The sequence below is a fragment of the Pseudonaja textilis genome, chromosome 13 (assembly GCF_049901715.1).
Source record: "Pseudonaja textilis isolate UNSWEBS1 chromosome 13, rPseTex1.2, whole genome shotgun sequence".
NCBI classification, from domain to species: Eukaryota; Metazoa; Chordata; class Lepidosauria; order Squamata; family Elapidae; genus Pseudonaja; species Pseudonaja textilis.
The window spans coordinates 19,340,365-19,359,106 of record NC_142002.1 but is presented as its reverse complement, the minus strand read 5'-3'; the positions used below and the strand labels follow the sequence as shown (position 1 = coordinate 19,359,106).

Here is an 18,742-nt window from a genome sequence, read left to right as displayed (position 1 = left end):
GTCCCTTTCAATGTACACGTAGTAGCATACATTATTTTAGGAAGGGCACCCCATAAAGGCCCAGGCTTTAAAAATGGAGATTTGACATTCCCCGCTGGCTTCCCACAAAGCCAGTGGGGAAGACGGCAGGAAATCAGAAGTGGCAGTCAGGTGAGGTCCTTGCGTTAAGTCCACACAACCAGGGCTGCTGTATCTTCTAGGCTAAACTGCATGGTCCAATGAGGTTGCTCTTTGGGACGGTGTGGCTTAGTTAAAGCAATTCTAGTCCCCAGCTACTATCCTAAGCCAAAGATTACCTATAATTATTGAGGGTTGGGTGAGGGGCTAATGGGAGACTCTGGAGGCCCTGAGACTCTTGCTAGGTTTCGGGAGCGTCCACCTCCTGAAGGGGCAGAAGATGGCCAGCTTACCTCCTTGCACAACGGCGTCCGACCTGTGCATTTGGGCTGCTGGTAACTTTTGGGCAAGGCTCGGTAACTGGAGCCCAGCCGTTTGCAAGTGGCGTAGTCTATCTCCATCGCTATCCCCTCGGTCGCTCGCTCCTTTGGGAAGCTCTCCAGGTGTGAGGATTCTTTGTAACCCAGGAAGTTTTTAAACCAAGTGAACAACTCCGGGAATTTTCTGAAAAGGATGAAACCAAAATCAACAAAAACCAGAACACAACTACATGAGCAACGCTGCTGCGGCAGAGATATTTTTTTCACACTTCTTAGCAAGGTTTAAAGGTTTAATCATCCGCTAATCATCTCAGACGGGGGAAAAGATCGACTGCTGCTTATTTAAAACTTTCCCCCTGCACCTTTTGTGGCGAAATTCGCTATGCTGGTACCACAGGGCCAAGAGACTTTGCCAGTAATTGAGGCAGGTGTATCTCTGTACTCCTTGAACTCAGAGCTGGTTAGCAGATGGAACACACCACGATGCTCCCTCCCTCCCTGTTAATTGACGTAGTATTTCATTCATTAAATTTACTTCCTCCACAGTTTCCCTAACCGAGCAACTTTAGGAAGCTTATTTTCAACTCTTCGACGTTACGTCGTCTGTCCCACAAGGGCTCAGTTGCTTAAGTCTGCTTACCCCAGAAATGGAGAAACCAGCTGTACAAGCTCGGCTCGGGATATGACCTCCTGATTGAAAATGACGAGGCACCGGAGGAAATTTTCGTAGGCCTCCGTGCTGCGCAGTGCTTTGCGGACCTGAAAGGTGGAACGGGAAGAGGAAAAAGGAGGACGAGAAAGTTGGAAAAGAGAAGAGGGGGGCTCTCCTGCAAAGGAACCATTTAATCCTCTTCCATTAGCACGATTCTAAGCTCATCGATCAACAGCCACGACATAAGAGGGAGCTGGGAAATGGGAATATTTATTCCAGGGTGAGGAGCAATGCCCCAGGACCCAAACTATAATTCCTGGTGGACCTCAGGTGATCCCCCTACAAGCAGTATCCGTTGAGCGGCAGACAAACTGTCATATAGAAACAATAAACTCAACTTTCTCTCTTACGAATGATCCCCAAGTTACAACAACCGAGACCAGAATTTCCTTTGCTAAGCCGGGCAGTTGTTAAGTGAAGTCACGCCCAACGTTGTGACCTCTTTTGCCACGATCATGAATCTGGCTTCCCCTATTAAGGCTCGTTGGAAGCCGGCTGAGAAGGTGGCAAAGGGTGACCCCCGGGAAACTGCAAACCAGGGCGAAGGCACACCGGCTGCCGCATACCCCAATTTTGATCCTGTGATTGTGAGGATGAGGCAACCTGGGAAGGGGCAAGGGTCTGGTTGCAAGTCCCTTTCTTCCAATCCTCTTGTAACTTGGAACAGTTGCTAAGGTTGTACGTTGAGGGTGCCTGTGTTGTGCCGTTGCTATTCCCCATTAACGCGGAATAATGCTGGGGATAAAATGGACTTTGTTTATCACCTCTCCTACCTTGTCAAAGAACAGCGACTCCGTCCCATGTTTGCCAGCTTCTGCGAAGGACGGGTCCTTCAAATTGAGGAGCTTTGGTTTCTTCTGCGGAGAGGAAGCACAGACACACACACACACACAAATAAATAAATAAGCGATTATCTACCGTGACACCATTTTAAATTGGCCGAGCCAGCATGCAGTTAAACAACAGGAGAGGAATTGTGGCATGGTATCGATACTGTGATAGGACAAGCATTAATCCAACTTTGGCAACTTTACGACTCGTGAACTTCAACTCCCAGAATCCTATGCTGGCTGAGGAATTCTGGGAGTTCAAGTCCACAAGTTGTAATAATTGCCAAGGTTGAAGACTCCCGAATTAAGGGACTCCGAAGCAAACACAACGTACGAAACAACAGAGGTTATAGTTCTCGGCACCCTTTCTTTAGTTATGGAACAATTAAGCAATCGATTCAAAATTAGATTATTACTCTAGGCAGTCTGAACATGGAACTAGTAAGAAACGGTTGTTGTAGTTCAGTAGTACCCTAGTTGGCTCAGGGTTCTACTTTTCCTTTTTCCAGGGGCCGGGCCAGACCAGACCTGAAGTATTAGCAATCAAATTTCTCTTGTGCCTCACATAGTGCAGTCTGGCCCACTGAAATGTTTAACTCAGTAACATCGATAAAACGTGAAAGTGCAGTAGAAAATACCGCTTTTATAGGATTAGAGATCCCTTGGGTGTTCTTAACTAGTTCCTAAAATTAAAGTGCTATATTATTATTGGGAAAAATCAGGATGTAGTACATTTGCTAAGGGGTTATATTCAAGTAGTGTGCAACTAGACAGCCTACTACAAAGCAGAGACATCCCCCTGCCAAGCAAAAGGCGTAGAGTGAAGGCAATGGTTTTCCCAGTGGCAATGTATGGCTGTGAAAGTTGGACCCTAAGAAAGGACCCAAAGAATGGAGGCCTTTGAACTCTGGGGCTGGAGGAGACTCCTTGGACTGCAAGGCCATCCAACCGGTCAGTCCTAGAGGAGATCCGCCCTGACTGCTCTTGAGAAGGCCAGAGCCTGAAGATGAAACTCAAAGACTTTGGCCACCTCATGAGAAGGAAGGACTCCCTGGAGAAGAGCCGAATGCTGAGAACGATTGAGGGCAAAAGAAGAAGAAGGAGGGGACTGCAGAGAAGGAGGTGGCTGGATGGAGTCGCTGAAGAGTCGGCGTGAGCTTGAATGGACTCTGGAAGATGGTAGAGGACAGGAAGGCCTGGAGGAACGTTGTCCATGGGGTTGCAATGGGTTGGACACGACTTGGCAACTAACAACAACAACGCTGTGCAATTACCACCAACTGTGGCCTTGAGATGAAAGGGGTAAGGGGGGCGTAATCTTACCTTCACTGGCGGGGTGACTCCCGAGGTGGCGTGCCTCCGGATTTGACAGCCGTTCTGGTTGGGCCTCTGCTGCTTGCTGTTCAGCTGGGGCTTCTTGATGGTCCCTCCGTGGTCGTTTCTCACCGACTCCACTTTCTCCGCAGTGGTCTTGCTCAGAAGCTGATCGGAAAGAACCACAAGTCAGTCCACCGAGGCTCTCCACCACCCCGTGGCTGAGGACAGGCAAAAATGCTTCGCGAGAACCAGCCGGTTAAGAGGCGGCGAAACGCAGGCCGTCCGGAGGTCAAAGCGATTTTTGACCCTGAGGTCCAGACAGGAGTCCTTGAGTTACGACTGTAAAAGGAGCTGGCCCATGCCAGTTTTGTAACCGTGGGTCCAGGTTACTTGAGGGATCAAGTCTCACCCCACTGGAATTGCCAGAGGAGACGTGCTATGGGTCCCACCAGCTCGATTATTCCAGCTGGGGCGGTCCAGGAGGTGGGGGGGGGCTCCTCTGCTGTGCCCCCCCCATGTGAGGTTGGCCCCAACCCTCCTGTCCTTTTGCAAGGCCTAAAGACCTGGACCTTCCAGTTGGCCCCATGGGGAAGCAGCGCAATGCAGCTGGTGGATTGAGTCATCACAGATCCCTTGTGTCTTCGGCTTTGTGCTTCTCAGAGTGAGAAAATAAATAAATAAATATATATATATAGGGATCTTTGGTTATTCGGGTTTTCTCCCGCGTAAGACCTCTCCCTCTTACGCAGGAGAAAACCCGAATAACCAAAGATCCACATACAAATACCTGCGAGAACCTCAGAAAACAAATATATATATGATGAACACAATACAGAAGCCTGATGATGGCAGATGAGATTCTGCCAAAACGTCGCTACAACTTTAAAAGCACAACTACAATGACATGGGAAAATACCCGAACAAAGCTGAATGCCATACATGTAAGTACCCGCGAAAACTTAAGAAAACACACACACACACATATATGTATGTATGTATGTATATGTGTATGTATATGGACATATATAAAATTATGACCGTAAGTTGCCCAGTTCCCTTTTGGTAAGATGAGCACTGACAAATTTTACCAATATAATAAAGCATTAATAAAGGAGAATATTTGTAGCTCAGGGTTGACAGGAGGGGTCCGTGGTGCTCTCTGTTCTTGTTTGTTTCCTTGCAAGCATTTCATGACCCAAACTAGGTAACCTCCTCAGTGCTAACACCACCAGTACCGACGTTGTTGTACCTAGTTGGGTCATGAAACGCTCGCAAGGAAACAAGCGAGCACAGAGAGCACCATGGACTCCTACTAGTAATCATAATAAAATTAAATAAAACTCGTCATGGTCCAAATCGGGTGACTCATGTGACCGGCCCAATTTTACGATCTCTTTTTTTTTTTTTTGCAGCGGTCGCTAAACAAACACCTCAGCTGTTAAATGAACCCCTGGTTCACTCTGGTGGTGGCTTTTTTGCCGAAAACCCGGAAGTAAAGGTGAGGCGGCGAATTCGAAGTCACTCACAACGGAGCTATTGGCATCGGGCAAGAACTGCCCGAATTCGGAGAGGAGGTCCTCCTGGTTCTTGAAGAGACGTGCCACCTGGGCGTAGACTTCCTGTTCGGTCAACGCTGGGGTGTAGTTCCCGCCGGCTTCCTTGGCATTGCGCTGCTCTTTCTGTCAGAGGAGAGAGAGAGGAGAAGGTTCAAGAAGGCGACCACGACGACGGAGAAGAAGGAAAAAAAAAAACAACCGCAATGGCAACTTTGAGCAGCTGCCCTTGCCCATTTTTGCTCCGCCTCAAAAAAAGTAAATAAATTAAAAAATGGGATTTATTTTATCAATAGATAAAAAAATATGGAAATGAAATATTTTAGATAATTTTTACAATATAAGGGCAATAGAACTATAGAGACTATAACATAAGGATGTATTATTATCAGATGGATTTATGATGAGGTAATGAATGTTATCATATAAATTAATCTGAAATGTTGAATATCTCGCATAAAATGATTATATAGTCAAATAAATGATTTAACAATGATAATACACACCCACACACCACACACACACACACACACACACACACACGATGGATAATATGAGAATGTATACAAACTATAAGTCAGGACTATAGAGATGAAGCACAAAAGACTTGCAACTAACCGGCACACTGTATGCAACTGGAAGATGGTTTTCTGTTTTCTGTTTTGTTTGTGTATGTTTGTTTAAAAATAAAAAACAAAACAATCTTTTTTTAAAACAAACAAATAAATAAATAAAAACGGACACCCAGCCGGAGATTTGAAAAGAAGAGTAGAAAGGGACGGCCTGAAAGAGGCACTGGAGGCACCAATAAAGAAGAATAGGTGTAGCTCGGGGTTGAAATGTGGGGTCTCTCTTGGTGCTCTCTTTCACTAGTATTGATGGGTGTTGCCTAGTTGGGTCATGAAACGTCTGCAAGAAAAGAAGCCAAGTTCAGAGAGCACCAAGGAGCCCCTCAGGCCAACCCTGAGCTACAAATACGCTCCTTTACTCGATACCCCGTACGGGTGTCGAACGCTTCAGGCAAGCACGCCAATGGCAGGCTAGCATGGACGATGTTACCTAGTAAGGGTCATGAAACGTCTGCAAGGAAACAAACCAAGGTTAGAGAGCGCCAAGGAACACGGATTCCAGGCCCCAAAATGGTCACCAAGGATCACGTCTCCCTAGCTCTTCCTGCGTCAATTTCAGGTTTTCACACTTAGTGACTGGCAGCGGAGTTGGACAATAGTGAAAAGGTCGGGGAGGAACCTGGGCCATTCCTGGAGGATGAGGAAGGCTTGGACGAAGGCTCTGCATTGGAGGCAGAGATGGGGCCAGAGCAGGCTGGCAGTCACCAGCTGCCTTCGGGCTCGGACAGCAGCGAGGCCGGGGAGCTTCTGGAACCGATTCCCCGCCTGCGCATGCACTGAGTTGCCAAAAGGAAGGCATAAATTAAGAACTCAGGGTCAACGTGGGAGTAAGGCCACAGGTGGGTGATGAATGGCCCCTCCCATCGGGATTAAAGGAGGAGCAAAAGGGGAGGAGCCTTTTGCAGGAAACAACTGGCTTGTTCGGTCGTTCCTTCATTCCAGCCTTGTGAAGATTTGCCTGTATAACCCAGCCTTCCCTGTCAACAACGAGGGTGGAATTTACCGGGCAGCGTTCCAGGATTGATAAACGTCTGAGCCAATTAGTATAGCTTTGCAAGACTGTTTGCCAAGCCGTGGGCCGACTGTGAGTGAAATAAATTCACATTAATGTAATAAAAGAGGTTTTTGCCAGGGTTCAGAATTGACATTATTGCTTTCGACAGAATAGCCTCTTGCTACAAACCCAGAGAGGCAAAGGCCGCAACGATTTTAACGCCTGCAGGCCTGATCTTCTGTCCCAACACCCATCGACAAAACAAAATCTTCGCCCCCCCCAATCCTCCTTCTGCCCCAAGTCCCCAAAGTCACAGCAGAGCCAACCTCCGAAGGAAGGGCTGGCCGGCCGACTCACCTGATAGGTGTGGAGAATCTCCAAAAAAGCCTTGTAAATGTCCGGCTGCCCTTGAAAACGGTTCTTGATCTTGTTGACGTAATTGATGGCATGGTTGAACTCCACGGGCTGATTGTTCTGAAGGGACGGGGTGGCCCCCAGGGAGATTGTCACGGGCGTGTGGGGCTGGACCGGCGGAGAACGAGGGGAGGTGTAGGGGACCGGAGGAGTTTGCTGGCTGGTGGGCGTATGGGCCTGTAGCTGGGAGGGCTGAAAGGAGCAGAGAGAAAGGATTAGGGATGGCTTCAGGCCAGAGGGGGTCTAGTCCTCGCGTTACGACCGAGGAAGGCTCACTATCCGTTCAAAGTTTCAAAGATACAAAAAAAAAAAATGCCTTAGGACAGGTCCTCATACTTAAGATCAGTGGGCAGAGTCAGCCGGCAACGCTGCATTCTAACCATTGCGCCATTACGGAAGGAAGGAAGGAAGGAAGGAAGGAAGGAAGGAAGGAAGGAAGGAAGGAAGGAAGGAAAAAGGGAGGGAGGAGAGTGGGAAGGAAGGAAGGAAGGAAGGAAGGAAGGAAGGAAGGAAGGAAGGAAGGAAGGAAGGAAGGAAGGAAGGAAAAAGGGAGGGAGGAGAGTGTGAAGAAAGGAGGGAAGGAAGGAAGGAAGGAAGGAAGGAAAAAGGGAGGGAGGAGAGTGGGAAGGAAGGAGGGAAGGAAGGAAGGAAGGAAGGAAGGAAGGAAGGAAGGGAAAAAGGAAGGAAGGAAGGAAGGAAAAAGGGAGGGAGGAGAGTGGGAAGGAAGGGAAGGAAGGAAAACAGAGGGAGGAGAGTAGGAAGGAAGGAAGGAAGGAAGGAAGGAAACTAGCAATAGCACTTAAGACTTCTCTACCGCTTCAAAATGCTTTCCAGCCCTCTCTAAGCCATTTATAGAGTCAGCCTATCGCCCCCAACGATCTGGGTCCTCATTTTACCAACCTCGGAAGGATGGAAGGCTGAGTCTGCCCTGGCCAATCAGGATTGAACTACAGGCAGCTGGCAGTAAGCAGAAGTAGCCTGCAGCACCGCATTCTAACCATTGGGCCCCCACCAATCTTCCCGCCGTTTTGGAAACTTCCCCCTTTCCAAACTCCACCCGTCCTTCAAGAGGCCCTCGAAATACCCGGAAGCTGTCGGGTTCACGGCCCGCCCATCTCTCCCCCCCCGCCGCCAACCCTCCGGGTTCCTAAGCAAAGCCCGCCTCTCTTTCCACCTGCGCTCTCACCTTGCTGATCTTGGCGGGTGGGGGCTGGGGGGCCGGCTGCGCTGGGGTGGGAGCGGATTGTGCCGAAGGTTGAGACGGGTGCTGGGGCTGGGGCTGGGGTTGCGGCTGGAGACCGTGGGCCGGGATTTGGTGCACCTGCCCCGGGGTGGTTACATTCACCATGTCGTTGGTCTGGACTTCGATTTTGTAGCCGGGAGGCAGGAAAGTGTTGAAACCCATGATCAAATCGGGGTGGCCTTTGAAGAGCTGAGAGACGCGGCTGATCACGCCGGGAGTGTCGATGCTGCGCAGGGAGCCAATTGGGGGAGGGGGGAAACGAAAAGAAAAAGGCATTAAGATTCCTGCCACGAATTACAACGGGGTGTAAAGAGGCTGCACTAAGGTGCATCCCTTATGGCAGAGGTCCCCAAACTTGGCCACTTTTAAGATTTGTGGACTTTGACTTCCAGAATTCTCCAGCCAGCTATAGCTGGCTGGAGAATTCTGGAAGTCAAAGTCCACAAATCTTAAAAGTGGCCAAGTTTGGGGACCCCTGCCTTATGGCCATAACCCCAAAACAAAAACCCACTAGGTTCTACAGTCTGCTCTTGAAGGGAAATCCAATGCAGGTAGTCTTCCCCTTATCAAAAATTCATTTAGTGACCAAAGTGGCTCAAGGGCTAAGAGACTGAGCTTGTCGATCCGGAACATCGGCAGTTGAAGCGGTTCGAACCCCAAGCTCCCGTTCCTGGTCTCAGCTTCCACTAACTAGTTCGAAAGCACGTAAAAAAAAAATGCAAGGAGAAAAATAGGGACCCTTTTGGTGGGAACGTTTCATTTGCCTTCGAAGGCGTTTTAGTCCTGCCGGCCACATGACCGCGGAGACGTCTTCGGACAGCGCTGGCTCTTTGGCTTTGCAACAGAAATGAGCACCGCCCCCCTAGGGCCAGAAACGACTAGCACGGATGGGCAAGGAGGGGAACTTTTACCTTTACCTAAAGTTACAACGGCACTGCAAAAAAAGAGACTTAGGACTGTGTTTCACGGCTGTGACCGTTGCAGCCTCCCCACAGATAACATGATTTACATTCGGATTTGTTCATATTTATGACGGTTGCAGCGGGTCATGTGACTCTTTTGTGACTGTCTGACATCCTCTCAACAGCATCCTCATGGTCACGTGATTGAAATTCAGACGACTGAAAACTAGTTCGTATTTTACTCACTAACTTATCAACTGGAGTGATTCACTTAAGCATGGATATCAGAAAGGTCGCAAAATTGGCAGGGGAGGGGAGGGAATTCCTTTAACAAATGTCTCACTTAACAACAGAAATGTTGGGCTCAGTTGCGGTCCTAAGTTGAGGACTACCCGTAGAAGAAAAAAACCTAGGCAGACATCATTAGTGTTTGGCAATAAAAGACAGAATTAATTACTGCAAGATTGCTTGAGTTTTAACATGTAAGGCTACGTTTAGGCTCACCCCTGTTTGTTGAACAAGCCGTAATAGTTGAATGGGTTCCCGTCAAGTGGAGGAAAATAAAAACAAATGCAAAAAAAAAAAGCAAAAAAGCAGGCCTTCCTTATACCTTTGAGATTTAAACTCCTTCATTATGTCCAAGAAATCGTTGTAGACTTGAGGCTGGCTACCGAATTGCAGCTTCACCTGGTCAAGGTATGATAGAGCATCTTCTACCTGCAACCAAAATAACCCAAGTTAAAAACATCAAGATTTTTCATCTCCAGGCTTTCAAGAGTAAACGGAGTTCGGGTACCGGCGATAAAACACTGATAAAAGTGACCTCATTTGAAGGTTCAAAACTGAATTAAGAGCCTAGTCACATTTACAGAGCAATAACTTCCCAACAAATTTTAAGTAAAAGAATTTGAACTTACATTGCACCAGGAAGATTGGTTTGGCTAATATAAAGAAATGAGCTGTAATAAACCTACCCTGCCAGGTTAATCTCAGTTTAAGTCTATTAATAAAGATGATCACAATTAACAGAAAGGAATCGGAGGTGTTTTATCGTATTCCTGGAGACACACACACGCTTCAAAGCATTCAGAACTGACTTCGCTTCCGAAGTATTTATGCTGTTTGCAATCACTTTTTGCAGCATAACCCAAGCAGGAAAATGATTAAACTATTAAGTTGGCACAAACGGTCCAAAACTGTTAGTAGGCACAAAGTAGCTATTTCATGTTCTACGCCGCTGAGGACAGAGGAAGGAGTGGAAGTGAATTAACCACCGTGTCTTCACTGGTTATAAAAATAAGAAGAGGGCAGAGTCGAAAAGTGGAGCAAATAACATAAATGAATAAACCAACAAACGTATCCAAAGATGCAAATGTTGCTTTGGGTGGAGGACGAGGGGGGAAAACATAGAACACAAACCCAAGAAGAGACTGCACAGCCCCTTGTCCGAGATGGTGTGGGGTTCTCCTGCTGGGACGGAGGGGGCTGGACTAGAAGACCTCCAAGGTCCCTTCTAGCTCTATTCTGACCCTCTGCAGCAAGTGGGGGAAGATCAAAAGGGAATCCCCAACCCTTGGTCCTTCTGACCAGGCTCACCTTCAGCCGCTGGAACTGCTGTTGGCCCTGGACGGGGGCCGCTGGCGGAGTCGGGTGGGCGTGGCTCTGCACCACTTGGCTTCCGTGGGGCTGAACGGGGGTCGGGTGGTGGTGGCCGCTGTGGACGGCGGCTAACGTGGGTCCGTGGCTGTTGGAGCTCTGGGGAACGGTGGACACCTGGGGAGGCAAGAAAAGCCATTGAGGATGGTGGTGGTGGTGTTAGGTTCCAGCAAGGATCCCCGGCCCAGAGCCAAGCAATTCTCCTTTCCCTTCGGGTAGAGGAAGAAACTTGGGCGATGCGACGAGCTGAACTATCTAACCATATCCAACTCAGGCAGCCTTTGACTTATGACGACAAGGCGTTTCCACTGCCGAGCGAGACGGCGGTTAAAAGAGAACAACTTCCCCTGCGCTTTACCAGCTTACTCCCCGCGGTCAATGTCCGCGGTTGTTTACGGTGAGTCGCTCGGCTGTGGAAGTGAACCCGGCTCCCCTGTTGACTCTGTCGGCCAGGAGGCTGCAAAAAAGGGGGTGACTAGACCCCGGGAGGCTGCAACCACCGTCATAAATGTGAGTCAGTTGCCAAGGGTTCTGAATTTGGATCACGGGAATGATGCAAGTGTAAAAAATGGCCATAGGTCACTTTTTTTCCCCCCAGTGCTGTTGTAACTTTGAATGTTCGCTAAACAAACGGTTCTAAGTCAAAGACCGCCCTTACTGTCTTCAGCACAGGTCTCCAACCTGGTCAACTTTAAGCCTGGTGGACTTGCAACTCCCAGAATTCTCCAGCCAGCATCGCTGGCTGGGGAATTCTGGGAGTTGCAAGTCCACCAGGCTTAAAAGTTGACCAGGTTGGAGACCCCTGATTTTTAGGAAGTTACAAAATCATCTCCACGCTGTTGTGGTTTAGAAGCTCGGCGTCCCTACACGTACCCCCTGCTTGCTGTAGCCATTGTGCATCAATTCGAGGACCCACACCAATTGCGTAGTCCAAAAGCGTTCACAAAGATTTCTCAAAGGCAGAAGAGCCAAACCCTGCCACCCCCTTTGGCCGCTCTGCAGCTCCTCCCGCCGGGAGTCCTTTCAGTGCCTCTTTACCTGGTAGCTGGGAGTGACCGAGTACTGGATCCCCGTAGCGGACTGCATGGTCTCCGAAACTGGTTCATAGACCGGGGGCGCTGGAGCGAGCATCCGGTGTTGGTGCGGGAAGGGCTCGGCGCTGCTGGCGATGCGCCTCTGCTGGGACGCGTAGACGGGGGATTCCTGTTCCTCCGCTCGCCGCTTCATCCTGAATTCATGCTCAGGGAAGCCCTACGAAACCTGCGGGGAGAGACCGAAAGGGATCAGGGGTTTGGAGCGGGGGTCGCCGCGGCTGTTCAACGAGCAACGCCGTTTGTTGTTAAGTGAGCGATCAAAGTTGACTCTGCTTGTCAGGAGGCTGCAAAAACGGGACCCCCCCCACAACCGCCTTAAATTTGAGCCAGGTGTCAAGCGCCCGAGTTTGGATCGTGCGACGTTGCGACGGCCATGAAGTGTGAAAAATGGTAAAAAATCACTTTTTAAAACTTCGCTCACTGCACGAAAGGCTCAAGAACTACTTGGAACGAGAGCCAACCACCCCCTTCCAACCTTAAATGTTCTAAGTGAGGGGTGCCCATCCTTTGCCCCCTTTAAGACCGGTGGACTTCAGCTCCCAGAAACCGGACGTACTTTTTCAAATATATCCTAACCGTGATCTGTAGCCTTTGAACATCCTGTGTGGCTCAAGAGCCTGAATGGAAGTGACTTGAGTAACGCACGAGCTTCGCTTGGCGTATATTAATTCTGAAACGTGTCGGAAGAGAGCGCATTAATTGCATCTCAAAAGCATTTATGGTTGAGGTTTGCTGGCACCGCAGTTACATGAATGAGTCACTCCGATTCAGCAGCAGGAAAGCGTAGTAAATATCCTCCCGTGTTGTTCCCAGTGAAGCACACACCTTGCACATGGCTTTGGAGAAGCTGCTATTGAACTGATTGGGCAAGAGAGAGCTGCTGGAACGGGTACTGAAGAATTAGGAAGTCTTTTCCTTTTCAGAACGATGACCAAAAATAAAAAAAAAGAGAGCCTTTTAAAACCACTCCTTTGAAGTGTTTCTTGCCCGCCTTAAACTGGCCCACCAGAATACAAATGTATTAAATGAGAAGGCCTTTTCCCGCTGCTTCGTCCTTCTCACCCTCAAATCAAATCGGTGCCCGTGGATGCCAACATCTGCCTTTGATTATTACCAGTTTTTTTTTTATTTATAGAACAGAAAGTATAGTTCGGTCTAGTGAACGTTATTTCCACCCAGGCTTAAACCCCAAAAGTCCGCAGATCTGCGTTGAATGAATTACCACCCCAGTTAAGGTTGGCGGAGGTTGGCTACCTATTTCCCCTCTTCAGCACCTAAAGTGAAAAGCATTTCAGGAGTTAAGGTACTAATTCTTTCTTTGTAGACTGTGCTTTTGTCTTTCTGCCTGCAGTGAAGATGAATTATACAAAATGTACGGGCATTTTATTGCAGTGATTGAACATGCTTGATGAGCCCCCCGAGTACGTGAAAATTAATCTGTGAAAATAAACACGAAGAATGCATTTCACATCAAAAGAGGAACCTTCACCCCTAAGGGGGAAACTGAAGATGCTGGGACCAGAAGGGTCCTTGCCACATCCGCACCCCAAACCTGAAGGCATATTTATTGGAACAGCAAACACACACAAACGTGGCCCAAAAATTGGGGTTTAAAAGGATACACTAACTTTCTACCACTTGGTAGATCTGAACATTAACGACAAATGAAAGCATGGGACCAAAAAAATAAAAATAAATAAAAGGATCACCTGTTCTGTTTTCCATATAATTTTCAAGACAAAGTTTCAGGTCAAACTTTAATAGAGAAGGAATGTATAATCCACAGTCCCTGAAGTGAGTATTTTCCATGGAAGGCCTTTCGGTCTTTGGGGCCATGACAGCAGGAAAATGGAAGGGACTTTTATTAAAATTTAATTGGGAAGAAAATTGTGGAAATGAACAGGAAAAAAAAAAAGAAAGGCTAAGGAAAAAAAAAAGTAAGGTGTATTTTTGGGTTCAGACGTCATTGTTCAGGCTTTTATCACTGGATTAAATCTAAACAACAATCAAGACAGGGCGACTATTCAGAAAACTTGGCTGCCTCTACCAATTCTGACATGCCTCACATTTTAAAAGTTCACAAATTCTGGAGCATCTTTAAGGGACAGTCTTGGGTGAAGCCTGACCCCAGGCAATCATGAGGGATTCTGGGAGTTGAAGTCCATACATCTTAAAAATTGCCAAGCTTGCGGGGAGGGGAAACACCAGCTGTATTGAACATCAGTTCAATTTATCTATTGATCCAACGCATTTGGGATGCCACAGGCTGGAAAAAAAGCTGGATTATGACATCAATCCCTAACATACATATTATTAATAAAGGCATGAACTAATTTTATTGTTGATGCATTAGACTGGTTGGAAAGCTCACAGAAGCAGTAGTGGATCTGATACCTGATAGAATTACATTTTATGATGTCCTGGAAGGCATAAAATGTAATCTGGTAAAAACTGGAAATTCATACGTGTGTAACTTTTTTTCAAGATTTAAAAAGCTTCTGTCCAACAACTCTTCACCTGTAATCTTAAATAGGCTTGCTGGGAAGTATGTAATGTAAGCGACATCTAAGTATGGTTCCTTGAGTTCAAGTCTGAACAGCCTTTTGAATAAAAATAAAACTTGTGGCTAGCATCCTATTTTGTATGCTTCTAAATCAATAGACCTGCATCTAAGTATTTTACACTAAACCAGAGGTCCCCAAACTTGGCAACTTTAAGACTTGTCGACAGCCAGCTGGCTGAGGGATTCTGGGAGTTGAAGTCCACAAGTCTTAAAGTTGCCAAGTTCTGGGACTCTTGCACTAAACCAAAACATCACTTATGTTGGATTTAGTGTGTTATGCAAACCCAGCTTCCATGGTTTATAAAATCTAGTTTGTGTTTTTAGTTCAAGATATCTATCTATCTATCTATCTATCTATCTATCTATCTATCTATCTATCTATCTATCTATCTATCTCTGAAGCCATGACTTCATATAATTATGTGAACACAACAGTTCGTCAGATGATTAAAGCCAATTTCGCTTGGTATCCAAGCAGCAAAATAAATAAATAAAATGTAAAATAAAAATAAGCAAAATGAAACTTTAGCCCCAGTGAACTATTAATACTACCGTATTAATTAGCATCACGACAGCAAACCAAATATAAAGGAATCTTAACAACATTACAAAAGACTTTGCAAACAGATCCTGCACACTTAACTAGCAATGTGGAGTAAAACATGATGGAATCTCAGATTTTTCAAATAAATAAAAACTAGCTCAGTTTAAAAAAACGACCAACCACAATCTTGTAAATCGAGAGAAATAGTAGGTGCTCACTCATCCACACTAAGCTAGCTATCTTATTTCTGACCAGGGGATTAATTAAGCTTTGCATTCCTAAAATAGGAAATAAACAAGAGGAAATGGCCCACCAGCAGCCAGCCAGCCAGCCAGCCCTCAACATTTCATACCGCTAACAACTATTATATTTAAACAGCCTCTCACAAAGGCTGCACACCGAATCATTCCATTTAAAGCACTCTCAAGAGGAGACTTAATAGGAGTAAATCCCATTTTAGCACACCCTGGTGTCTGGCCGAGGACTGCCTGTTGGTGTGGAGAGATGGAGCATTTGAGGACAGAAAGCCCAGCAGAGGTGAAGGGACTGAAAGAGAATCGGAGCAACTGGCTGAAACAGCAAGCAGGCAACATGCAAAAGGCCGCTTAATGTCTCGCAGGGGTGTCCCCGATACACTCGCTAAGGCAGAGTGTCTGGACTGCCAACACATCCTTGAAGATTTCTCCAGCAGACACAAGGACGCTGCATTTATCGCCGACAGATGCTAGCAATTTGGTGCTCGGCCTAAAACTGACCATTCATCCTCCTCCTCCTCTCCTCTCTCTGTCAATGATGCGCCTCCCACAACCTCCCCAGCATTACACACCTGAGCTGAAGAGCAGCATTTAAAAATGAAGCGACCAAAGTAAAAAAATAATAATTAAAAATTGAAATGAGCGAAGTAAGAATGTTGGGAGATGGCAAGAGAAGATCCAGAAGTTGGATGACTATAAGGGGTAGGAATGGATTCCTGCACTGTTAGGAAGGTGGGATCAGACTGCAGCGTTTTTCCAAGTGGGCAACTTTTGAGGTGTATGGATTTCAACTCCCAGAATTCCCTAGCCAGCTAAGGGAGAATCGTGGGAGTTGAAGTCCCCAAATCTTAAAAGTTGCCAAGGTTGAAAAACAATTGATTTAAAAAAGCACCATATGGGTTATATATAAGGTCTGAGCGGAAGAGTTCTGGGAATTGAAGTCCCCACATTTTGAAGAGGGTGGCTGGGGAACTCTGGGAATTGAAGTCTACGTGTTTTAAAGCAAGGGTCTTCCAACTTGACAGCTTTAAGGCTGGTGGACTTCTACTCCCAGAATTCCTGAGCTAACCTGACTGGAGGAGGAATTCTGGGAGTTGAAGTCCACAAGTCTTAAAGCTGTCAAGTTGGAAGACCCGTTTTAAAGTCGCCAACTTTAAGGAACACTAGATTGAAGGATCTCCGAGATCCCTTCCAAGGAGGGAATTAGCAGGTGGTGATGGAGGGAAGGAAGCCCTGGGACTCCCATCCCACCCAGTTGCAAGGGGGAAGTCTACAGCCCATCAGACTTCCTCCCACTGTGGCTCTCTTATTTATTTAGCATATGACGTCTACCGAGGACATGCAATCACTGATGTACAGTTCGAATAAAGGGTCAGCAATTATATTATGTATATCACAGAATAACACTTGGCAGTATCCTGGGCTCACATGATTTGCCTTTGGCGACCTTCCGACAGCCAACAGAGAAGCCAAATTCACTTAAGAACCGTGTTACTAATTGAACAACTGCAGCGATTCCCACAGGAACAGCGTCAAGAAAGGTTGTAAAATGGAGCAAAAACCCACTTAGCCAGTGTCTTGCTTAGCAGTGGAACTGTTGGGTCAACTGTGGTCATAATTTGAGGATTACCTGTGTGTGTGTGTGTGTGTGTGTGTGTGTGTGTGTGTGTATAGATATAGAACAAGGGTCTTCAAACCTGACAAGTTTAAGACTGATGGACTTCACCTCCCAGAATTCCTGAGCTAACATGACCGGAGGAAGAATTCTGGGAGTTGAAGTCCACAAGCCTTAAGGCTCTCAAGTTTGAAGACCCCTGATCTATCACCTATCACTTATCAATCTATCCTCTCTCTCTCTCTCTCCATACCTACCTACCTACCTACCTACCTATCATCTATCACAAGGGTCTTCCAACTTGGCAAGTTTAAGACTGGTGGACTTCCCAACTCCCAGAATTCCTGAGCTAACATGACCGGAGGAAGAATTCTGGGAGTTGAAGTCCACAAGCCTTAAGGCTCTCAAGTTTGAAGACCCCTGATCTATCACCTATCACTTATCAATCTATCCTCTCTCTCTCTCTCTCCATACCTACCTACCTACCTACCTATCATCTATCACAAGGGTCTTCCAACTTGGCAAGTTTAAGACTGGTGGACTTCCCAACTCCCAGAATTCCTGAGCTAACATGACTGGAGGAGGAATTCTGGGAGTTGGAGTCCACCAGTCTTAAAGCTGTCAAGTTTGAAGACCCCTGGTCTATCACCTATCAATCTATCATCTCTCTCTCTCTGTACCTACCTATTTACCTACCTACCTATCATCTATCTATCACCTACCACAAAGGTCTTCAAACTTGGCAGGTTCAAACCCCCCCTCCAGAATTCCCGAGCTAACGGGACTGGAGGGGGAATTCTGGGAGTTGAAGTCCACCAGTCTTAAAAGCTGTCCAGATGGAAGATATACAGCCTATGCTAGATATACACCATGATACCTTATTAATATTTATTTAATTTCTATAGCCACTTCACCAAATGAGCAGAAAGCTAGTTTTTATCAATTAAGATGAAAACATAATAAAAGCTCCCTAATCTCGAGCCGAAGGACTGCAATGGGGGATCATCCGGGATCTAAGGAAACTGCCCAGCTGGGGCGCTCCAGATGTGCTGGACTTTGGCTGCCCCCCCTCCCATTAGCTTAAGGGGGAGGGGGCTAGAACAGCGCCCCCCCCCGACCCGGAGCCGCAGCCCCCGCCCTAAAAGCCCCGGAGGGAGGGGAAAGCGTTGCAGCAGCATCCCAGCCCCCGCGGGGAGGAGCGGCCCGTGACCCGCGCCGGGCTGGGGATGATGGGCCGGGAGAGCCCGCCCGACGCAGCTGCTGCAGCAGCAGGGACCGGCTCGGCCCCGCCCCGCCGCCGGGGAGGAGCCTCGCGGGCCACCGGAGGGGAAGGCATGACGGGAGGGGGAGGAGCCTCGCGGCCGCCCCGCCCTCCCCCCCCCGCGGCGGGCGAGGGGGCAAAAGGGGGCGGGGCTTGTAGGCCGAGCGGGGGCGGCGCGGCTCACTCGCCGCGGCCGTTCGGGAGCGAAGGGGCGGAGCCCTGGAGCACCCGCGGCCCGCGATTGGCCGAGCGCCGGAGGCCCTCCCCGCCCTCCCCTGCACGCTCGAGCGCGCGCGCCACACGCCTCCAGGCCCCGCCCTCTCTGCCTGCCTCCCTCCCTCCCCGCGAGTGCCCCCCCCTCCTCCTCCTCCCGCAGACTCGGGCTCTCGTCGCGCCGCGCGCGCTGCCCCCTCCTTCCCCGCCCCGCGCGCGCCCTCGCCCGCCTCGCCTCCCCTCACCTGCTTGCCGCCGCCGGTGAGCGCCGCCTCGCCTCAAGAGCCGGCGCGGCGAACCCTCCTCCGCGTCTCCCGTCTTTCTCCTCCCCGCGCTGAGGAAAAGGCAGAAGGCCGGGCCGGGCCGGGCCTGGGCGGACGAGTCGGCAGCCGGACAGGCCACAGGATCCCGTGTGAGGGGCTTCCGGGGGGAATGGGAAGGGGGAACCGCGGCCACAGAGCAACCGTCTCAGGACGGCCGCCGCCGAGCGCTGCCCGCTTCTCTGTTCCCT

At 48.4% G+C, this 18,742-nt stretch overlaps 1 protein-coding gene across 3 annotated transcripts in view; it reads right to left on the bottom strand.

Annotated features, from left to right (window-relative positions):
- Window positions 1–18,742, bottom strand: part of SIN3A (SIN3 transcription regulator family member A) — a 30,758-nt gene extending 12,016 nt beyond the window's left edge. Inside the window, exons 1-11 of one of the 3 annotated variants that reach the window (XM_087941656.1) lie at window positions 18,477–18,742; window positions 11,726–11,947; window positions 10,628–10,804; window positions 9,642–9,748; window positions 8,073–8,355; window positions 6,830–7,078; window positions 4,823–4,975; window positions 3,303–3,461; window positions 1,923–2,006; window positions 1,078–1,196; window positions 411–621 (exon numbers count right to left, since the gene is read on the bottom strand). In XM_087941656.1, coding sequence (XP_087797782.1) covers window positions 411–621; window positions 1,078–1,196; window positions 1,923–2,006; window positions 3,303–3,461; window positions 4,823–4,975; window positions 6,830–7,078; window positions 8,073–8,355; window positions 9,642–9,748; window positions 10,628–10,804; window positions 11,726–11,914 — 1,731 coding nt within the window. In that variant the 5' untranslated portion in view covers window positions 11,915–11,947; window positions 18,477–18,742. Of the gene's footprint in view, window positions 1–410; window positions 622–1,077; window positions 1,197–1,922; window positions 2,007–3,302; window positions 3,462–4,726; window positions 4,976–6,829; window positions 7,079–8,072; window positions 8,356–9,641; window positions 9,749–10,627; window positions 10,805–11,725; window positions 11,948–12,529; window positions 12,643–18,476 lie in introns of those variants that run through there. The other 2 variants (XM_087941654.1, XM_087941655.1) reach the window with 2 other exon arrangements.